Below are 22,043 nucleotides of genomic sequence, written 5' to 3'. Positions count from 1 at the left end.
CTCCTTGGAAACCCTATGGGGCAGTTCTATTCTGTCCTATAGGGTCGCTATGAGTTGGAATCGACTCAACCACAATGGGTTTACTCATTGACTCAGAGACCTAAAGCTCATGACAACCAGAAATCTGCGTAGCCACCTTTCTACCATATGGGTGCAGCCTGTGTTGTGCTAGCAGCCCCATCCCGGCCTTATCTCTGCCTCCATTAATGGATGTGCACACCAGAGGAACCCTGGGCAGGAAGTGGGAGACGGCTTGGTAGAGTGCAGTGCATTGTAGGGGGTATGCACTGTATTCAGAGTGTACAGAGTACGTGGGAGGTAATGCTCTGTAGGGACGGGGACAAGAAGATCCAACATACTGGACAGAACATACTGGAAAATGTAGGTTTTTGAGTATTGTATGGGGTCTCTGGGTGGCACAAATAGGTAATGTGCATGGCTGCTAACTGAAAGACTGGAGGTTTGAGTCCACCCAGAGGTACCTCAGAAGAAAGGGCTGGCAATCGACTTCTGAAAAATCAACCATTGAAAACACTGTGGAGCACAGTTCTACTCTGAAGCACATGGGGTCACCATGAGTCAGGTCGCCTCAGTGACAGCTGGGTTTTTACGGATCGCATTGGTGTGAGGAACCAGTGGTACAGCAAGTACAGTGGTTATAGATGATCCCACCTCAGTAAGCCAGACTGCACCTTAGAATTACCTGGGAACTAATGTCACAAAACAGTATGTGCATTAATTGTTTAATAAGAAACTATTTTGCTCTGTAAACTTTCACCTAAAGCACAATTAAAAAAAAAATAGCAAAAACAAAACAAAAGAATCATCTGGGGAAATTTTTTGAAAAACCGCCTGGGGTGGGACCTGGTCATTTGCAGTTTGAAAACATTCCCTGGGTCTTTCCAGTGCTCAGGCAGGATTGAGAACCACTGACTTAGTAGGTTGGCAATGTCGGGACTCTGAGTCAGCTCCTCTGTGATTCCCTGGGCTTTCCCTTGTGACCGTAAGACAGCTCGAGCAGCCCCGACCATCTCGTCTCCCCTAACGACACCCACACCTAAATCTCTCTCCTAGGTTCCTTTTTAGAGTAATATGAACTTTCCCAGATGCTGCCGAGCTGACTTCCCCTGTTATCTACACACCTGTGCCTAAGCCCATCTTTGGCAAGAGGATGGGATTATCAAGTCTGGGTTTAAATCAGCGGTTCTCACCCTTGGCTGTACTTTCACATGAAGAGTTTTGAAAAAATATGCCAATACCCTGGTCCCCTCCCAGAGATTTTGATTTCATTCATCAGGAGGGGGGCCTGTTGTTGCTGTTACTGGGTGCTGTCGAGTTAATTTCAACTCATAGTGACCTTATGTAACAGAGTAGAACTGCCCCATAGGGCCTCCTGGGTTGTGAGCTGATCACCAGGTCTTTTTTCCCTTGGAATGCCTGGTGGGTTCAAACCGCTGGCTGACTTTTTGGTTAGAATCTGAGCATTTAACCGTTGTACCACCAGGGCCTAGACATCTATTTTTTTCACCTTTTTTATTTAGCTTCTTATTGAAGTATAACATTTACACAGGAAAGTGCACGTGAGTGTACAGCTTCACGAATTTTCACAAATTAAATGCACCTGCGTAATCAGCAGCCAGATCAGAAACAGAAGTTTACTGTAGTGTCGCCTCCCAGTCACTGTGCCTGCCAAGGACAACCATGGTCTCGATTTTAAGTACAATAAGATTCTTTTCCAGTGCAGCTGGGCTGAGAACCACTAGTCAATGACCAGCTGCTATGGAATCAACTCCGACACATGGTGACCCCATGTGTGTCAGAGTAGAACAGACTCCCACAGGGTTTTCAGTGGCTGATTTTTCCAAAGTGGGCCACCAGTCCTTTCTTCCAAGGTGCATTGGGTAGACTGGAACCTCCACCCTTTCTGTTAGCAGCCAAACGCGTACCACCCGGGTGAGCTGCATTCTGCTCAGTGATGATTTCTTAACTTAATGGATGCATGTCCTGACTCCACTTATGCCTGTCCGATGTGGCTGGCGCCTCTGTCTGCTCTCCCTTCCTGACCCTTTAGTCCCTGAAGTTGTCCTCCAGAAACTTCCCAGGCAACCCAATGTTCAGGGATTTGATGCTCCCATCTCTCCTCCAGCCCCCACCCATCAAAATGGAGGATTTGGAAGGCACATTGTGGGCTAGGTAATCCAAGTTCCCACAAAGGGGTGACCCTGGCAGAGCTCCAGGACAGGAGGCAGCTGCTAAGTCTGTGTGGGAGCCGTTTGGGAGCTGGGCTGAGGTGTGGATGCTCCACAGGCTTGGCCATCAGTAGGCAGAGAGGAGGCCGTCCTGAAACAGGGGTTTTCCAAGGTCACAATACATGACCTTGAGTTGCACAAACAGGAAGCTGGGCCCTGGCTCCAGGCGTCCTTGTGGTAGGAATAATATGGTCTTTATTGAAAACAAGCTGTTCAATTCAGACCAGCCTTGTGCAAAGACGGCCTGGATTCCTTTAGGCCAAGGTACCATGTGGCCCAGCTGGACAGAGGGGCCTCCTGGAGCCACCTGGACTAAACTGGTGGTCCTGGGATGGGTCCACCAAGAGGTGAAGGGCCTGGGTCTATATACTCCCACAGACCTTGTCCTCATAGACTCTGCAGCCACCAGAGTGCTAACTAGGGGCTTTTAGGGGTTCTGGGCAATGCAGGGGACCCCAGTTAAGTACTATGGCTGCTAACCAAGATGTCAGCAGTTTGAATCCACCAGGCGCTCCTTGGAAACTCCATGGTGCAGTTCTACTCTGTCCTATAGGGTCACTATGAATCGGAATCGACTCGACGGCAGTGGGTTTGGTTTTTTGGGTTTGGGCAATGCAGAAGAAGGAGCCCTGGTGGTGGAGCAGTTAGGCACCCAGTTGCCAACTGAAAGGTCGGTGGTTCAAACCCACCCACAGAAGAAAGATGTGGCAGTCTGCTTCTGTAAAGTTTACAGTCTTGGAAACCCTATGGGGCAGTCCTACTCTGTCCTATAGGGTCTCTATGAGTTGAAATTCACTTGATGGCAATGAGTTTGGTTTTATTTTGGGCAGCGCAAATGGCTAAATGCTTGATTACTAGCCGAAAGGTTGGTGGCTCAAACCCAACCAAAGGTGCCTCAGAAGACAGGCCTGGTTTCCTCCTTGAAAACCCTATGGAGCAGTTCTATTCTGCACACATGGCGTCACCATGAGTCAGAACTGTTTTGAGGGAAAGTAACACCAACAACAGCTAGGGGTTTCCAAGGTCCAGAGTCTTTCTTGCAAACTCTGGTTGGCCTTGTGGTGCTAGAGCCACAGGGGCTAGACGACAGGGGCCTGTCCTTAGGTCCTATGTACCATGTGACCCTGGCCCATGTGCTGGCTGCAGTTTATTTGACATCTCATCCAGGCTGGAGCAGTCACATTCTCTCTCCCAGGACTTTGAGGCTGGGTCTGGGAGACGCGGGAGTGAAGAAGGCAGGATGGAAACCACAATTCAGTACAGACTTGGAGCTGGGTGGACTCCAGGCAACACAATGAAACCCAAACTAAAGGGGGCACTAGAGGCATGAGTCAGCTGAAGACAGGACCACAATATCTTTCATTTATGCATTCATTTTCTCCATTTGTGGTAACTTTGTGGCCTGGTTGTTCCTTTCCGCTATGAGGCTGCTACCCCAATCTTCCAAAAAGCCTCATTGTTTTACTTAGATGATCTGAAGGACATCTTTTCCTTGCAACTCCATAACTCTGTCTACATGGGACCTGTCAGGAGGCCTGCACTTTGAGCTCCCCCCTCCCCATCCAACCCCAGCATCTTTATACTGACCTCAATGAGCAAACTCTGGCCTCACTGTCCTACCACATGGGTCTTGGCTGGGGAGATAGGCTGCCCAGCAGGAAAGGGGGGAGGGGAGGTGCTCCCAGACCACCTAGCAAGAAAGGCAGGAGGATCTCAAACACCACCTAGCAGAATACTTCTTGACCAATCAGATGGTTCCACGGGCAGTTCTATGACCTTGAATGTCAGCTAGGGAGGAAGGAGGACATCTCCATTTGTCCTCATACCTGTACCCCCTTCAGTGAGGCAGTGGCTGCTGAGTCTAACTGACTGCTCATGGGAGGAAGGAAACACATAATTTAAGCTCAGTTCTGATAGACTTGCATTAAATCTTGATTCAACCACTTTCTTTTTTTGTGTTGACCTTGGGCAAGTCAATTATTCTCTTTAGCCAATTTCCTCCTTTGAAATGAAACCTGACAGAGTAGATGAACCAACATATATGGGAGTGTCTGGAACATTGTAGACATTTAATAGATGTTAGGGTCTTTGGGAATGGAGGATGACACAACCTTGCTTCATGAAAGTGAAGAGGACTTGAAGCACTTACTGATGAAGATCAAAGACTACAGCCTTCAGTATGGATTACACCTCAACGTAAAGAAAACAAAAACCCTCACAGCTGGACCAATAAACAACATCATTATAAACTAAGAAAAGATTGAAGTTGTCAAGGATTTCATTTTACTTGGATCCACAATCAAGACCCATTGAAGCAGCAGTCAAGAAATCAAATGACGCATTGCATTGGGCAAATCTGCAGCAAAAGACCATTTTAAAGTATTAAAAAGCAAAGATATCACTTTAAAGACTAAGGTACTCCTGACCCAAGCCACGGTGTTTTCAGTCACCTCATATGCAAGCAAGTTTCAGGCCATGAATAAGAACGAAGAAGAATTGATGCATTTGAATTATGATGTTGGCAAAGAATATTGAATATACAATGGACTGCCAAAAGAACGAACAAATCTGTCTTGGAAAAAGTAGAGCCAGAACGCTTCTTAGAAGCAAGGATGGCGAGACTTTTTCTCACATACTTTGGACATGTTATCAGGAGGGACCAGTCCCTAGAGGACATTATGCTTGGTAAAGTAGAGGGTCAGTGAAAAAGAAGAAGACCCTCAATGAGACGGATTGACACAGTGGCTGCAACAAAGGGCTCAAGCATAACAACGATTGTGAGGATGGCACAAGACCAGGCAGCATTTTGTTCTGTTGTACACAGGGTCGCTATGTGTTGGAACAGACTAGATGGCACCTAACAACAGCAACAAGGGTCTCTTTCTTTCTTTCTTAAATTCTGGTCCTTGATTCCTGGTGTTTTATAGATAAAGTTACTAGACAGGAGTTATAAATAGCCCAGACATACTTATATGTCATTGAACACTGCAAAAGTTCTGCAAAAGCAATTTTGTTGAAGAAAGAAATTTTGTTGAAAAGGAGGGGGGGAGAGAAGAAAAAGGTGATTCAAGAGAAAACTTTAACTTGGCTCTTGACTAATTTAGCATTTTTACCCCTACAAATTTCCTATAGAACATGTTTGCATAGAAGGTAGGAATGCTTGTGCTGATGTAATGGCATATACAGGTATAACAAGTAACTAGTTGCTGTCCAGTCGATGCCGACTCATGACGACTCCATGCGTGTCACGGTTGAACTGTGCTCCATACGATTTTCAATGGCTGATTTTTCAGAAGTCGATTATTCAAAGCTTATGTTCTCTCTGCTACAGCTGGGGTGGCAAACAGCTTTTATCCAGCCAGCCACGTCTGGTTGACTAGTTGTGTTGTCCTGTGCTGCCACATTGTGAACCTCAGACAACTCACCAGGAACAAGAGCCAGGATCAACTCACAATGCCTGCCACGGATGTGAGATGGAGGAGGAGCAGCATACTACCTCCTGGGCCTACATCACACTGAGCATAGGTTTTGGAGGAGAAGTACAAAAAAAAAAAAAGATATTTGTTCTGTTTGTCTTGTAACTGTTGGCCCGTTCTCAAAGAACTCTGTGTTAGAATGCTCAGAAAGGCCCCATTGCCCCTCCTGCCGGGACATCTGTCCTGGCCTGGGTCTTCTCTGGTCTCACCCCTTTGCCTTTTTAAAGTAGTGGGGTGAGGGGTGTTATTCCAGTTTCCACCAGGCTCCAACCCTGTAAACTCCTATCAGGCCTACAAGCTTTGGGAGCAGGGAGCTGTTGTCTTTCTCAAGCACAGCAGTTGCCAGCATTAACATTTATTTCCCAGAAAGTCACATGAGGACTCATGAGGTCATATCTGGCTCTGGCCCAGAGAGGAGATGTTCTGTGAATTGCAGCACCCTGGGACCAGGCCTGGGCAGCATTTCCAAGATGGACAAGGCAGGCAGTTGGGGAGCTTGGCACCTGCATGGCACCGTTGTCATGCAAGGGAACGAAGGAGGGGGAGCTCTTTTCCGATCAGTCAACTTAGAAGCTTGGGTCAAAGCAGAGAAGAGAATAGCTCCTTCCCACCCAATTTGTCGTCCCTCCCCACCCTGCCTGCTGTGCCTCCCATTCCTCCAGCTTTGCTAAGAGGCTGAGCCTGTCCAAAGCGCAGATAGAAGCCAAGAGTGAGCTCCAGGTCAATAAGCTTCCCAGGGGCAGGGTCTGGCAGAGTGGAGGGCCATCACAGGGCAACGTCCTGCATTTTAGCAGAGAACTTCAGTGCCGGGCAGGGAAGCCAGGCAGAGCGCAGTGAGAGCTGCACGTGAGAGTGTGTGGTTCCCTAGGCACTCCAGATCCAGGACCTGACAGAGGAGAGCAGGCAGAGACACTGCCAGGAGGCTGCCTGCCCAGCTAGAGCAGGTTTAAGGCCTGGCCAGGTGCTTTACATGTGGCAGCCTTGCCTGCCTAAATAATTTCTTTTGCCTTTAGGAATTAAGAAGCTTAGGCCAAGCCCAGCTGGAGTTTTCAAAATTTCATATAAACAAAGCAAAAGATGCAGCTTATACAACGTCCTTGGCTGGGGAGTCCGCAGTTGCCTGGCACAGCTGAACAGCTAACAGGGGCCCCACGGGCAGCATGTCCAGTGGACCTGTGCTGATGTGAGAGCCTTTGTCATCCATAGGCTATTGCTGGGCCACCCTCTAAGGGCCATTTTTTCTAAACTTTCTGCAAACCCTGAACCAGTTGGGTGCTTTCCAGAGTCTATTTCAGAGTAAGGGAATTAGCTCAGGCTCAGAAAACCACAGAGCTAGAAGGATGAAGTGCCAGAAGTAATACTAACATGAATTAGCAGATAAGCAACGGTGGTTCAGTGGTAGAATTCGTGCCTTCCATGTGGGAGACCAGGGTTCGATTCCCATCCAATGTGCTTCATGTGCAGCCACTACTCACCTGTCAGTGGAGGCTTGTGTGTTGCTGTAATGCTGAACTGGTTTCAGCAGAGCTTTAGACTAAGATGGACTAGGAAGAAATGCCTGGTGGTCTACTTTTGAAAATCAGCTAATAAAAACCCTATGGATCACAATGGCCCTACCCTATTGTACACAGGGTCACTCTGAATTGGGGGCCAACTCAATGACAGCTGACAGTAACAACTGTCTTATAAAGTCACAAGTAATTTTAGATGAGATGATGGCATATGGTAGAGAGCAGTGGGGGAGGGATTCAAAGTAACAAAACATCAAGGATGCTGTTAAAGTCATTCATTTATTCATTTACTGGACACATATTTATTGAGAATGTACAGTATGCTGGAAACCCTGGTGGCGTAGTGGTTAAGTGCTACGGCTACTAACCAAAAGGTCGGCAGTTCAAATCCACCAGGTGTTCCTTGGAAACTCTATGGGGCAGTTCTACTCTGTCCTATAGAGTCGCTATAGAGTCACCGTGAGTCGGAATTGACTCAATGGGTTTTTTTTTTTTTTTTTTTTACCATGTGCTAATCACTGTTCTAGCCTCTGGAGATACACAATGCACACACTGGACAAAAGTCAGTGCTTGTATTCTAATGGGGAAAGATAGGCAATAAACAGGATAAAGACAGGTTATAAAAAATGTTTTGGAGGAAAAAAGTAGGGTAATATGACAGAAAATAAATGGGGACAGGGCTTAGGGTACAGGTGTCAGTGAAGATCTTTCTGAGGAGGTGATATTTAATCAAAGCAAGAGTGATGAGCAACAGCCAGCCATGGAAAGATCTAGAAGAGGGCTCCAAGCCACAGGAAAGGAAAGCCTTTTGGGTGGCTGTAGTGTGTTCAACAAGGGGAGTCAGAGTAAGGCAGACCCAGGTTGTACAGCACCTTGAAGATCAATCTATGGACTTAAGAGTTTATTCTAAGTGCAATGGGAAGCCATCAGAAGATTTTAGCCAGAGGATCTTATTTCTGTTTTAGAAATGACATCTGAGTGCTCAGTAGAGAATAAATTGTAGGGAAGCAAGAATAGAAGAAAGGAGGCTTGTTGAGAGGCTTTTTAAAAAATTATTATTAATTTTTATTGTGCTTTAAGTGAAAGTTTATAAGTCAAGTCAGTCTCTCATACAAAGATTTATACACACCTTGCTATACACTCCTAACTGCTCTCCCCCTAATGAGACAGCATACTCCCTCCCTCCACTCTCTCTCCTCTTGTCCATTCAGGCATCTTCTGGCCCACTCTGCCCTCTCATCTCCCCTCCAGACAGGAGATGCCAACACAGTCTCATGTGTCTACTTGATCCAAGAAGCCCGTTCTTCACCAGTAACATTTTCCATCCCATATTCCAGTCCAATCCCTGTCTGAAGAGTTGGCTTTGGAATGGTTCCTGTCCTGGGCCAACAGAAGGTCTGGGGACCATGACCTCCAGGGTCCTTCTAGTCCCAGTTTGACCATTAAGTCTGGTCTTTTTATGAGAATTTGGGCTCTACATCCCACTGCTCTCCTGCTCCCTCAGGGGCTCTCTGTTGTGTTGCTTGTCTGGGCAGTCATCGGTTGTGGCTGGGTACCATCTAGTTCTTCTGGTCTCAGGCTGATGTAGCCTCTGGTTTATGTGATCCTTTCTGTTTCCTAGGCTCATAGTTAGTTACCTTATGTCTTTGGTATTTTTCATTCTTCCTTGCTCCAGGTGGGTTGAGACCAACTGATGCATCTTAGATGGATGCTTGCTAGCGTTTAAGACCCCAAACACCCTCTCCAAAGTGGGATGCAGAATGTTTTCTTAATAGCTTATATTATGCCAATTGACTTAGATGTCCCCTGAAGCAATGGTCCCCAAACTCCCACCCCTGCTTTGCTGGCCTTTGAAGCATTCAATTTATTCAGAGAACTTCTTTGCTTTTGGTCCAGTCCAGTTGTGTTGGCCTCTCCTGTATTGTGTGTTGTCTTTCCCTTCACCTAAAACAAAACTTATCTACTGTCTAATTAGTGAAAACCTCTTTCCCTCCTTCCCTCTCTCCCCCCTCTTATAACCATCAAAGAATATCTTCTCTGTTTAAACTATTTCTCGAGTTCTTATAATAGTGGTCTTATACAATATTTGTCCTTTTGCAATGGACTGATTTCATTCAGCATAATGTCTTCCAGATTTTTCCATGTTACGTAATGTTTCATGGATTCATCATTGTTCTTCATCAATGTGTAAGATTCCATTGTGTGAGTATACCGTAATTTATTTATCCATTCATCTGTTGATGGGCACCTTGGTTGCTTCCAACTTTTTGCTATTGTAAACAGTGCTGCAATGAACATGGGCGTGCCTATGTCTGTTCGTGTAAAGGCTCTTATTTCTCTAGGATATATTCCAAGGAGTGGGATTACTGGATCATATGGTAGTTCTATTTCTAGTCTTTTAGTCTTTTAAGGAAGCGCCAAATCAATTTCCAAAGTGGTTGTACCGTTTTACGTTCCCACTAGCAGTGTAGAAGTGTTCCAGTCTGTTGAGAGGCTTTTGGTGGTGCTTGGAACTGGGGGGGGGGGGGGGGGGTGAGGAGAAAGTGCAAAGAACTTCACATATTTTGGCTACAATTGAAGGCAGTCCCCAGAGGGCTTGCTGAGGTATTGACCATGAAGGAGAGAGGGGAGTCAAGGATGATTCCTAGATGTTGACTTGAGAAACTCTCTGGAAGATCATCATCTTCTGTACTGGGGAGGAATGATTTGGAGGGGAAAATCAAGAGTTCTGTTTTGGACATGTTAACATGAAGTTCCTATTTTAAAAATCTAAGTGCACATGTCAAGTGGGCAGTTGGATATATGAGTCAGGACTGGAGACTTTAATTTGGGAGGAGCAGCCGGTGAGGTAGTAGGAGAACTGGAGAGTTTGGCATTCCCTGAACCTAGAGAAAAGAGAGTGTTTGAAGGAGTGAGTGGTCAGACAGGGAGGATGCTGTGGGAGGCTGGGGAGGCTGGACACAGAAATGAGACAGTTGGGGTTGCCCACATGGAGGTTCTTGGTGACCTTGACAAGAACCATTTCAGAAGAGTGGAGGAGATGGACTCTCAGCTGGAGCAGGTGGAGGAGAGAGTGGGAAGCGAGGAAGTGGTGGCCAAGAATAGACTAAGTCTTCCTGTGAAGGAGAGTAGAGGAATGGGACAGTAACTAGAAGGCATTTGTGTTATAAGAAGATTTTGATTTTATTATTATTTAATCGGGAAACCCTGGTGGCGTAGTGGTTAAGTGCTACGGCTACTAACCAAAAGGTCAGTAGTTCAAATTCACCAGGCACTCCTTGGAAACTCTATGGAGGGCAGTTCTACTCTGTCCTATATGGTCAAAATCAACTCAATGGCAACGGGTTTGGTTTGGATTTGGTCTATTATTTAATTATTTGGATATTTGTAAAAATAATTAACACCTGCACACAGTAAACATTTCAAACAACACAAAACCGTTTATTCCCAGTCCCTGCCCCAGTTCTGCTCACTAGAAGGAAGCACAGGTAACAGCTTTTAATAAGATGTGAGATACTAGAGAATGTGTGTTATCAGAAAGGGAGACTGATGATGAAGGAGCAAGAATATAATTACAAGAGTGAAGTTCAGGAGCAGGCAAGGGGCAGAGGGTTCTGTGCCAGGTGGAAGGTTGGCCTTTGTGGGGAGCAGAGTACTTGGTGCACAGCTGCAGTGGGGGAGGCAGGGGTGAGGACCCAGAGGCAGGGCACAGCAGGCCTGGTGCTTGGCGTGTGTGTGTATGGGGGCAGGGGTGGTTCCCGCCAGCCTGCAGATTTTTTACAATGAAATCTGCTCTAAGCACTGGCACACTTGTCCAAAATATTTGCCAACCAAAACCATTGCTCCCAGCTGCCAGGTGGGCTTTACTCTGATCATGTCAATACTACCATGAAGGCCTGCACAGAAAACCCAGGAAGGGTAGGCTCCAGCTCCAGGAGGTCTCACCCCACCTATCCCCACTCAGCTGCTCCGCCCAGCTGGGCTGATTCTGGGCTTCTGCTCTGACTAGCCCCTCAATGCCCTGTCACAGACTTCCCTCACCTCACCGTCTCCCTGATCCTGGGCCCTGCCCTGCATCCTTGGGACCTGCTAGACCCTGGGGCCAGACTGGCCCGGCTCTGGCCTGACAAAGACTTGGCAAAGGACATTGTCCTCCTGGGGCAGCAAGCTGACCTGGCTTCCTGTCCTTCTGCCACCATAGGCCACACTCTGAAATTACTGTTGAGAGGATGATCTGCTGTGGTCCCGGTGCCTCTCACTCAGCTACCTAATCAGAAGCCTTGGGCCTGGAACATTCCTTGATAATGGAGGCTGGGAGCTGTGCCTCCCTCTGTCCCAGTTTCTTCTTCCTTGTCGTGGAGACTCCTTCCCTGTTTCAGGCCTAATGTGTAGCTCTGTGTTCAGCTTATGCATGTGTATCATATGGCACCTGGTCAACCCCATTACTCCATCTGTTCCCAGCCAGGAGGGAACGGAGTCCCTCACCTGGAACATGAGAGAAGTATATGCAGAATACCAGTTGTGTCAGCTGCAGGGAGTGGCCCACTGGCCACAGGGGACGAACAGCCACAATTGAAGCTGACTTTGCTCTGTCTCTTCTTTATGTGAGTAAGGCATTTTTCTTAGTCTCTTAGTGCTGCTTTAACAAATACCAAAAGTGGGTGGCTTTAATAAATAGAAATTAATTTTCTCACAGTTTAGGAGGCTAGAAGTCCAAATTCAGGACACTGGCTCTCCGTCTGCTGTGGGGGAAAGTCTTGTCTCAGCTCTAGTTCTTCTCGGAGTTCCTTGGAGGTCTCCACGTGGCATCTATCTTTCCCCCATTCCTGCTTGTTTCCTGCTTGCTTGCTTCTGTGCCTGATCTGCTCTTTTATATCTCAAAAGTGACTGGCTTAAGACACACCCTATATTGATGTGGTCTTGAAGTAGCAAAAATGCATTTTCTTTAGTGTTTTAATATTAGAGAGAATATGTTTTCTCATTCGTTTTAGTATAGCTGTATAAGCTGTGATTAATCTCTAGTCCTTGGAAAATGGTGCAGGCTCTGATCAAGATATAGTGGAGCAGCCTGTTCTACCCTTAAAACCTAACAAACACCCTAATACCTTACAACATGTTTTCCTCTGTTCAAAATAGGTGACTGAGAGCTTGACATGACTAATGCCATAAGGATGCTCTAAGTAATCTCTAAACATTTTTTTATTGCACCAGCTGCACCAGTCTCTTCCAAAGGGGTGTGGCGCTATCTCAGCTCCTGTGGCCTTGGTCTTTCTTCTTTTTTGTTCTCTTGAGAAATGGCCTTCAGCCTGCAAAACCGATAGGAAGGCTCTCTGGCATTTTTAATCTGCAACTTTCTTTCTTGCTCCCTATCTCAGCCACAGTGGACTTGGCAAAACAGTTCCACTAGCCGAGAGATTCTTATGTGAGTTTTTCAGCCTGTTACAAATATACTGAGTAGAGTCCGGATACCTGATATGCATATCTTTAGTTTGATAGTTTTTTTGTAGTTGTTTTGTGACATATAAACCATCTGTGGACTACGTGCTCAAAATATTAGGTAACCCTGATCTTCCCTGTATAAAACCCTCCCATCAACCCTTTAGGGTAGACAGAATTTGGGAGAAATTTAACCCCCTCTGTCTCTTAAATACCAGTATTCAATAAAGCCCTCTTACTGCTTACCTTCTCCTGTCTCAGTATTAGCTTTGCGACAGGAGGCTCAAACCTGCGATTTGCAGTAACAATCTTATTAACAAAGAAAACCCTATTACATCCATAGGTATGTTGTTGTTGTTGTTAGGTGCCATCGAGTCACTTCCGACTCACAGCGACCCTATAGGACTGCCCCATAGGGTTTCTGAGGAACAGCTGGTGGATTTGAACTGCTGACCTTTTGTTCAGCAGCTAAGCTCTTAACAGCTGCGCCACCAGGGCTCCATCCACAGATATGATTTACAACACATGTTTTGGGGTACACAATTCAATCCTTAACAGCACAGTTCCATCCAATGCCTATGTGTGAGTCCTGTCTTTCTTGGTGATCTTGGACCTTTACTCAACAACTACCTTCTGTCTCCCTGACTCTCACTGATAGGCTTCCTGCCTCACACGCCAAATACAATTAGGTCTCTGACCTCTGAGCCACTTGTTGTCAGGCTCACCCTCCATGGTCACTCCTCTGCTGGGCATGGGTTTGCACATCAGTAATGGAGCTGACACTCCAAAGTCCAAATGGAAGGAAAACATCAGCCAACACCATTACCTCTTGCTTGGGGGGACTCTGTGGCTAATGGGAAGCTTTGGAAAGGGGTTCACTGGCTTGTCGGTCAAGCCAGACTACGCAGTTGGATAGGACAGGTGGAGGCAGGGCTGCAAAGAAGTGTGCTCATGCACTGATCCACTGGTTAGAAATATTTTTATTGCCAGGGGTGTGGAGAGGGAGACCCAGGGCCTGCGGGGTCCCCAGTGGTAGAGGTTAGGGGAGGTCAGGGTGCATGTACAGGTAGGCAAGGAATGAGAGGCTGGGGTTGGGGAACAGTGTAAGGGTCTCCTGCACTTGCAGGGGAGCAGCAGGGGGAAGCCGAGGTGCAGACAGGCACGTGGAAAGCTCTTTTTTAGTGGCAGTTCATCTGTGAGGAAAGCAATGGAGAGGACAGTGAGCCCGAGACCAGGCCGTCACCCTGTCAGCTCAGTGGCTCCCATCACTCTCACCCCCATCTCTCACCTTGGATGGGCTCAATGGGTATCTGGCTTTCTGAGCCTCATCATTCAGCAGAGGCCTCACCAGGCAAGAGCGGTGATGGGAGAAGGTCTCAAAGCTCTTCTTGCCATGGTAGGAGCCCATGCCACTGTGCCCTGCAGAAGGAGAAGCTCAGGGCCCAGACGGCCTGAGAACCCTGGCCACAGTCCTGTCCCACAAGGCCCTACCTGGATGCCACCCACCTTAACCCAGCTATGACCTTCACATGCCTCCTCTCTGGGCCTCCCTGGTTGGCTGATGCACCAAGATGTCCCCCAAGGTGTCCATGCTGGGAGAACAGGGAGTGTTGTCCTCTTGAGGCCTCAGTGAAATGGATCCGGTACACTAGCTGATGTTTAAGGACATCCTAGGGTTCCGAGGTTAAATGTGGCTGATGTATTAGCAGAGACAGAGTCCCAAACAGGAGGGGTCTGTGGGAATCTGTGACCCTGGCTGCTCCAGCTCCTCCTGTGTTCCCCAGGAGAAGTATGCCTGGCCCTGGGGAGCTGCCCGAGAATACCAGGAAGAGGCAGGCTGGCAGTGGGCTCAGCTCTAGACTCGCCCACACCCCCAAAAGGCAACGAGTGCATGGTGATGTGGACGATGACGTCGTTGGCCATCACCCCACCACTGGACGTCTCTGAGATCATCTTCTTTATCACCTACAGCACAGACCCAGGCCCTGGCCTCAGTCTCCTGCTCTAGGACACCCAGGCCTCCTTCTCCCTGTCTAGGTAAGCCTTGGAGCCCCAAGGCCACAGGCGCAGTCTTCTGCTATCCTCACATGTCCCACCCACAGCACCCACAGGAAATGATAATAGCAACAGCCTTCACGACTGTGCACAGCCTACCGTGTCTTATAAACACTCTCATGTTGAGCATCTCATTCAATGCTCACTACACTCTCTGAGGTGGGTATTATTGTCCTGATTTTAGAGACGATGAGAAAGAAGCTCAGAAAGGCTAAGAGACTTACCCAGGTCACACAGCTGATGAGCAGTGATGCTAGGACTTGAGCTCAGGTCTGTGGCCCTGGACTCCATGCATGCTGGGCCTGGAGCCCTGACCCTGATTTGAGCCCCAGGCCCACCTGCTTGTTGCGGGGGAGAACACATAGAAAGCCAGGGGCTTCTCGCGCTGGTTGATGAACTGGATGGCCTCGTCTAGGCTGCTCACACACACTGTAGGTAACACTGGCCCGAAGATCTCCTTCTGCATCACTGGGGACCTGGGGTCTACGTCCACAAGGATGGTTGGGACTGAGGCGGGAACAAGGACTATCAGCAGGCTGCAGGCCCTTCTGCTTGTCAGCCAGTCCAAGTATCTAGACATTCCCTTTCACCTCTTCTGCAGATGCCGAGAACCAGAGAGGGCTCTTCCCATGGCTCCTCACCACCCAGGGCCTACCCCAGCAGACAATAGGGAGAAACGCAGAGTAACCTGTCTCCAGGGGAGCAGAGGGCCCCAGGGGGCTGTAGCATTTCAGTCTCCCTGGCAAATTGGGGGCCAAAAGGGGCCCATCTCGGGCCCCTACAGGCTCAGGCACGGGGGCTCCCTGGCTTGGCATACCTGGAGCCTCGAGTGTCCCCCCTCCAGGGGGCCTTGTCGGGAGAGGGGCTTCTGGGGCTGAAGAGGGGACTTCCAGAGGTTGTGCTGTCTGCTGTCTGCTGCAAGCCCCAGACCTCCCCACGATGGAAGCATTATCTTCTTGTCATGTATCTGTACCCACTTGCTACAAACTTGCTGGGAACCCTGGCAACCTGGCCGGGGAGGCAGAGCTCCTCAGGTCGAGGATGCCTACCTATGTAGCGGGCAGCCGCATCCCCAGTGCCGCCGTGGGTGACTCTCTGGCCCTCTATCAGGCCCATCGCCCTCTGAAAGTGACAGGATTTGATGATTCTCCCGTAGTCTCAGGACTTCTGGGCATCGTCCCTGTAGAACTCCTGTGGGGGGAAGGAGCACACGTGATCCAGGACTGTTAAAACTGTACTGCCGTGTGAGGAAAAAGCACGTCGATGTGCACGGATACACAGAAAGGAAAAGGCAGAGGGATGTACTCAAATGCCCACAGTGATTACCTTTGGGACATGGGATTCTGGGTAGGGCTTTTCTACTTTATATTCTTTATATTTTCCAGATTATCTACAGTGAGTATGCATTACTTTTATGCTCAGAAAACAAAACAAACAAACAAAAAGAACATATTTTTTGAAGCCCTGAAAGTTGCTAGTGACACGATGGCCACTCACTGCTCACAGCCTTCCCTCACGTACCTCCCCACTCCCAGCAACCCCAAGGGCCCACACTCACTTTCAGGCACTTTTTGAGCTTCTCCACAATTTGGCCCTGGATAGAGGAGTCATAGAGGATATAGTCGGGGGCCATGCAGGTCTGGCCACTGTTCATGAATTTCCCCCAGGTGATGCGCCTATGAAAACCCCAGATCAGACTACATCCCATAAAGACATTTCCCAAGGGCAGGATCTTATTTTATTTGCTCAAGGTCAAGGCACAACAGGCTCAGAGCTGGAGGCACCCTCGCTGGTCAGCAAAAACCCATAACTAGTTGCAGTCGAGTCAACCCTGACTCATGGCGACCCGATGTGTATCAGAATAGAACTGTGCTCCATAGAGTTTTCAATGGCTGATTTTTGGGGAGAAAATCACCAGGCCTTTCTTCTGAGGCATCTGTGGGTGGACTCAAACCTTTGACCTTTTGGTCAGCAGCCAAATTCATTAACTGTTTACACTACCCGATGACTCCAGCAGAAGCCTGGGGCTGTGAACTGTCTGCTGTGAGGCTTCCCTAAGTATCTTACTCACTTCTAGACATGGAGCCAATGCCTGAGCAGCCTAAAGACCTTCTGGAGCCCCACCAGTAGCCTAAAGGGGATCTCTGGGAGACAGCAGAGTAAGCCACTTTTGTGCCTCCCCAGTCACCCTCTTAGAGCCCTGCACAGCCGCATGTCACCTCACCCTCAGAGGGCCACACACATGGGGTATGGTACAATTCTGAGCAACAGGTGACCCTTGTCATCTCTTGTCCTCCTGCTTTCCAGGATTCAGCTCACCTACCTTCCCCGAGCCAGAGGGGTAGACTCAACAGCCTGCAACCTTGTCTGTTCCGTGAATGTCCTGGGCCTGCTTGTCCTCCAGTCTTCAAGGGGCTGCTCCCTTGGCTTGGGCCCCTCTTCCAAGGTGATGCCTACTCAGTACTCAGAGCTCAGCGTAGACCTCCCCCTGCAGGAAGCCTTCTCAGACTCCTTGTGACATGGCACCTCCCCAGGGAGGGTGGGGAGAACATTTGTGTTATTCAGAGTAGGACCGTGGCACTGCAGGCAAATGAGGAAGCCCCTGCCACCCAGATAGCCTGAGCCACTTACCTGCAGACAACATCTAGATCACAGCCCTTGTCCACATAGCAAGGGCTCTTCCCTCCCAGCTCCAGCATCACAGGCGTCAGGTGCTTGGCAGCCGCTGTGATAACAACCTTATCCACACCGGAGCTCCTGGCGTACAAGATGTGGTCAAATCTCTCCTTGAGCACCTCCGTGGTCTCAGGGACACCCCTGTTGATCACTGGGTACAAATCCTTCCGTGTGAGGCGGAAAGGGTCAGAAGAGACCGTAGTCCTTCTTTACTCCTGCACACTTGGGTGGACAGTCCTACAGCCAGCCCTGCCCATGTAACCACTGGCAAGAAGAGCCCCTCTCCTGGCTCAAAGGCAGACCCCAGCACTATTCATCCCAATGGGAGAGGGCAGCTGCTAGTGGCTGTCCTTGTCCCCACCCTGTGGCTCTCCCCTTGTTGTAAGAATTCACTCATTTTCAACCCCCAAAGACCCGGTCCTGAACACAGCTATGCTCGAGCCCTGGAGAGCGATTCACCTTGTCCAGGTACTGAGGGATGATGGTGGCCAGCAGACTTGCCATGTCCTCACTCAGCTCCGAGGGCTTGACGACCACCGTGTTCCCTGAAGAGCACACAGAGTCATGGCCACCCCACCAGAATCTCTGCCTCCCCTCCATCTTCTACATCCTCAGTGAGTGGACACGAGAGGGCCATACCCAGCCCACACATGGGTACCCCCTGGCTTAACTGTATCCCCTGCCCCTTAGCAGTTGCTCAGATTTTGGAGAGGAGAAAGGCGAAAGAAGAGCTCAAGGCCTTGTTGAGAGAGCACAGCTAGACCTTACTGGTAAGAACCAGTTGCCATGGAGTCAATTCCTACTCATGGTGACCAGAGTAAAACTGCCCACCATACGGTGTTCAATGGTTATGACATTTTGGAAGTAGATCACCAGGCCTTTCTTCAAAGGTGCTTCTGAGTGGATTCAATCTGCCAAACTTTCAGTTAGTAGTCAAGCACTTATTTTTTGCACCACCCAGGGATTTCCTGATAAATATCTGTTCAGAGCAGCCCTTGCCCTCACACACACAGGCATGGGGAGGCAGGCATAGAGGACTGACTAGGTCTCAGGCACCAAGAGGCTCAATAGTTTGCTCCTCTCAGCCCCCTGTGAAAGACAGAGTCCATTAAATCGTTATCTGACCTCAGGCCCTCTCTCCTCGAAGACTGAGCCCTTGCTTCCCTCTGCCGTTGGATGTCCCCTGCCCAGAACAGAGCCCTGGCACCCGCATCAATGGTGCCCACCATGGGCTGGATGGTGAGGTTGAAGGGGTAGCTCCACGTGCTGATGATGAGGACCACACCCAGGGGTTCTGAGTGGTTGTAGGGCTCATCTTGCTGGGTCTGGGGAGTCTTCTCCACAGGCTCATCTGCGGCCCACTCGGGGAGCTTCTAGATCATGTAATCAGTTTCTTCCAGGACATATACCACCTCCTCATAGTAGGCGTTCCATTCATTCTATGGAGAGGGCTTCACGTGAGCTTGCCAGCCCTGAGTGGAAGCCATACATCCGGGAGAGTAGGGGGGTGGAGAGCAAATGGGGGTCATTCAGGTTTGGTCGTGGGTCCTGGGGTCTTGAACAAGCTGCTGAATTGCTCCTAACCGCAGGCTCCCAATTTACAAAGTGAGAGCATGAGCTGTACCCTGTGGGGCTGTTGAGCAGGTGCTTTAGGCAGTACTGGAATGCCCAGCTGGCTCCAGAGATGGGAGCTGTTGCCATGGGTACCCAACCCAGGAAAGGCCCAGAGAAGTTACCCAGGGAGTAGAGCTGAGGATTAGCCATTGGGTCCGCAGGTCTGTGAGGGTCCCTTTTCTGCCAGTGTCGAGGACCCAGGTAGATTTGGACATGCCTAGTCTGAGCTGCCTGAGGGACCCCCAGGGGCGGGAGCAGTAAATGATACGGCACCCGGGGCCAGGTCTGGGCAGTGGGTGATTGGTGAGTGGTGAGAACTGGCGGACGAGTGGTCTGGGAACACTTAGAGTCTTCTCTGGAATAACATGTGCACTGTGGCAGGAGCCCTAAGGAGACCTCTGTGAAGTCTTGGGTAGAGGAGAGTGGAGAGTTAGGAGAACGTCCAGGAGACACGGGCGTCAGGCGGCTGAGGGGTGATAACCTCAGCCCTCCCCAGCAACAAGGAAGGTGTGAGCAGGCAGCAAGACCAAGCTTGGAGCCTCCTGGAATAGTTGGAAGAGCCAATGTGCAGCACTAGGAGGGGAGATCAGGACTGGAGGAGGGGGAGCAGCGTTGAGACATACAGCTGTCTCACGCAGTTTGGCTTCAAAGAGCAACAAAGAAGTTGTAGAGGCAGCAGAGTGGGTTTTGTTTTTGATTTTAAGAGAAAAATATTGAGAAGTTAAAAAAAAAAAAAAAACAGGAGCAATGGCCATGGTAGTTGGTGGGGTGAAAGCCCTGAAATAGTGGGAGATGCACTCCCAGCTCTGGACCCCAGAGAGGATATCTCCTCTCCGCTTCAAGCCAGGATGGTGGAGGAAGTAGGTCCTGACAAGGTGGGGGCAGCCAGCGGATGGCTTGTGAATTTGGAGGTCCCTGGTTTTGCTCAGGGTGAGGGGACACAGGGAGCTTGAGGGAAGTAGGGAAGGATGGAGGAGGGAAGGCAGTCGTGGAGGGTGGAGCCAGGCCCTCTGGGGTGGCAGACTGTGTGCTGCCTCTGGGGGGACCTAGGGATTTGAGGGCTGCAGAAGTGAGGAGGCAGGAAGTTTGGGGCGTCATGTCTGCGGAAGATGGTTGAAATGGTTGGGCTCCCGCTTCAGGCTGGATGGAAAGGAATTGAAGCCAGGAGGGAATGGTATGCAGAAGGGGAAAAGGAGAGGCCCTGGAGGCGGAAGTGGCCAGCGAGAGGGAAAAACGGCGGTTGGTAAGGCGGCAGGTAAAGGGGAGGCAAGGCTCCGGGAAGGCTGCGAGCTGTGTCTCAGCCGCTCCAAGTCGCTACTTGGCCTTTCTGACCTGCACTTTTCCCATCTATGAAATGGACTAGTGAGGATCTATGTAAAGCTCTTATAGAGCATCTGGCCGCGGCAGGAGCCCCCTGGCCTCAGTGAGGTGACAGCCCTATGGCCCTTCCACGTGGCGACAGAAGCTGGCTTCCCACTGCCCCGCAGGCCCCCGCATGCGAGTTTTGGCAGGTGAGAAGAGGCTGTCTTTGGGTTGAAGCACCTTGTTGAGGTCGGCACCCAGCGCCTCGGCGATGTCCGTCTGGCGTTCCTTGGTCATGCGCCGCAGCGCCTCCAGCTGCTGAACCCGGAACTGCAGCGGGCGCGTCCTGCCCGAGCTGAAGGCGGCTCTGGCCTGCTTCACTGCGTCGCTGATTTTGTTCATGGTGCCTGGGGAAGGAGAGCGCCTTAGAGCAGGGAGAAGAGGGTGCGTCCCTGGCCCAGGGCTGCAGTCTGGCGTCTCAGCCAGTCCCTGGGACCACCTGTAGCGCCATGGGCAGAGCTTCACTGCTCCTCCACCGCGGTCCTCTACGGGAAGGGGCCTGGGGAAAATGACACTCCCACCATTTCCCCTTTTCTGCCTTCACCTTTCTCAGCTCCCTACCCCAGATGTCCTGGCTTTTTTTGATGTCCTGGTAGCCTCCTGAGCAGGTGGCAAACTCATTCCTAGGATCCGAAGTCCATTTGCCAATGGTGGGGTTCTCTGCAACCAGCTGGCTTGTCTCAGGTCCTCCCACCTCCTCCACAGCAAACATCCAAAAGGAAGGACAAGCAGAGCCAGACCACTTTCCAAAGTGGTGGCAATTGTTGGGGGGAGGGGGGCTGGAGGGGGTGGAATCTTTATCCACGATCTTTGTTTTCGTCTTCTGTAGTGTTTGACCTCCATGTCATGAGCTTATATTTTTTAAATGTTTGTTACATATTTGAATAAGTAATACATGGTCATGGTAGAAAATTAAAAGCTACAAGAGGGGACACAAAGAGCAAGTCTCCCTATCCCTGTCCATCAGCTGCCCAGTTCCCCTCCAGAGGCAGCCCCTGTGACCAAGCCCTTGCCCTCCTTCCTTTCTCTTCTGGAGATATCCCTTCCAGAGACACTCAGCCCCTTATAGACACTGTGTAACATTAAACATCAGGAGAAAAAAACCAATAAGGCTACTTCCATTTGGGTAAAAAAAGGTATATATGTATACCTTTTACATATAAAAAAATATATATATATAAATTTTTTTATATATATATATATACCTTTACATATATATATATGTATTGCCTTCAAGTCCATTCCGACTCATAGCGTCCCTGTTGGACAGAGTAGAACTGCCCCATGGGGTTTCCAAGGAGTGGCTGGTGGATTCAAACTGCCGACCTTTTGGTTAGCAACCAAGCTCTTAACAACTAGGGCTCCATAGACATAAAATTGTATAATTTATATATGTGTATGTATGTAATCCTGTTTCCAATTCCACCACCTCCCCTCCCCAAGGTGCTGACCCTAAACCCAGCCCCAGGGCCTTCTGTGCGGGGAAGATTGACCGTGCTGGCCATGCAGTGCCCTCTCCCTACAGGCTGACGGCTCCCCTGGGCCAGGCCCTTCTGCTGACCATGGCCTGAGATCACTGCCCCGCAGGAAGATCCCTTTCCCTCCTGAGCCTCTTATGGTCGAATCAGGGCAGCAGCCTCTGGCCACCAGAAAGCAGGATGGAC

The 22,043-nt window shown here is 49.6% G+C and overlaps 1 protein-coding gene across 1 annotated transcript; it reads right to left on the bottom strand.

Moving 5' to 3' along the window:
- Positions 1-13,924: 13,924 nt before the first annotated feature.
- ALDH3A1 (aldehyde dehydrogenase 3 family member A1) lies at positions 13,925-20,721 on the bottom strand. Its single transcript, XM_049870820.1, is given in 9 exon segments — positions 13,925-14,091; positions 14,538-14,639; positions 15,070-15,234; positions 15,777-15,918; positions 16,286-16,403; positions 17,359-17,567; positions 17,863-17,948; positions 18,611-18,842; positions 20,560-20,721. Coding segments are annotated over 9 exon segments (1,383 nt in total).
- Positions 20,722-22,043: the final 1,322 nt, after the last annotated feature.

The sequence above is a fragment of the Elephas maximus genome, chromosome 2 (assembly GCF_024166365.1).
Source record: "Elephas maximus indicus isolate mEleMax1 chromosome 2, mEleMax1 primary haplotype, whole genome shotgun sequence".
In the NCBI taxonomy this organism is placed as follows: Eukaryota; Metazoa; Chordata; class Mammalia; order Proboscidea; family Elephantidae; genus Elephas; species Elephas maximus.
This window is presented reverse-complemented; position numbering and strand designations above follow the sequence as displayed.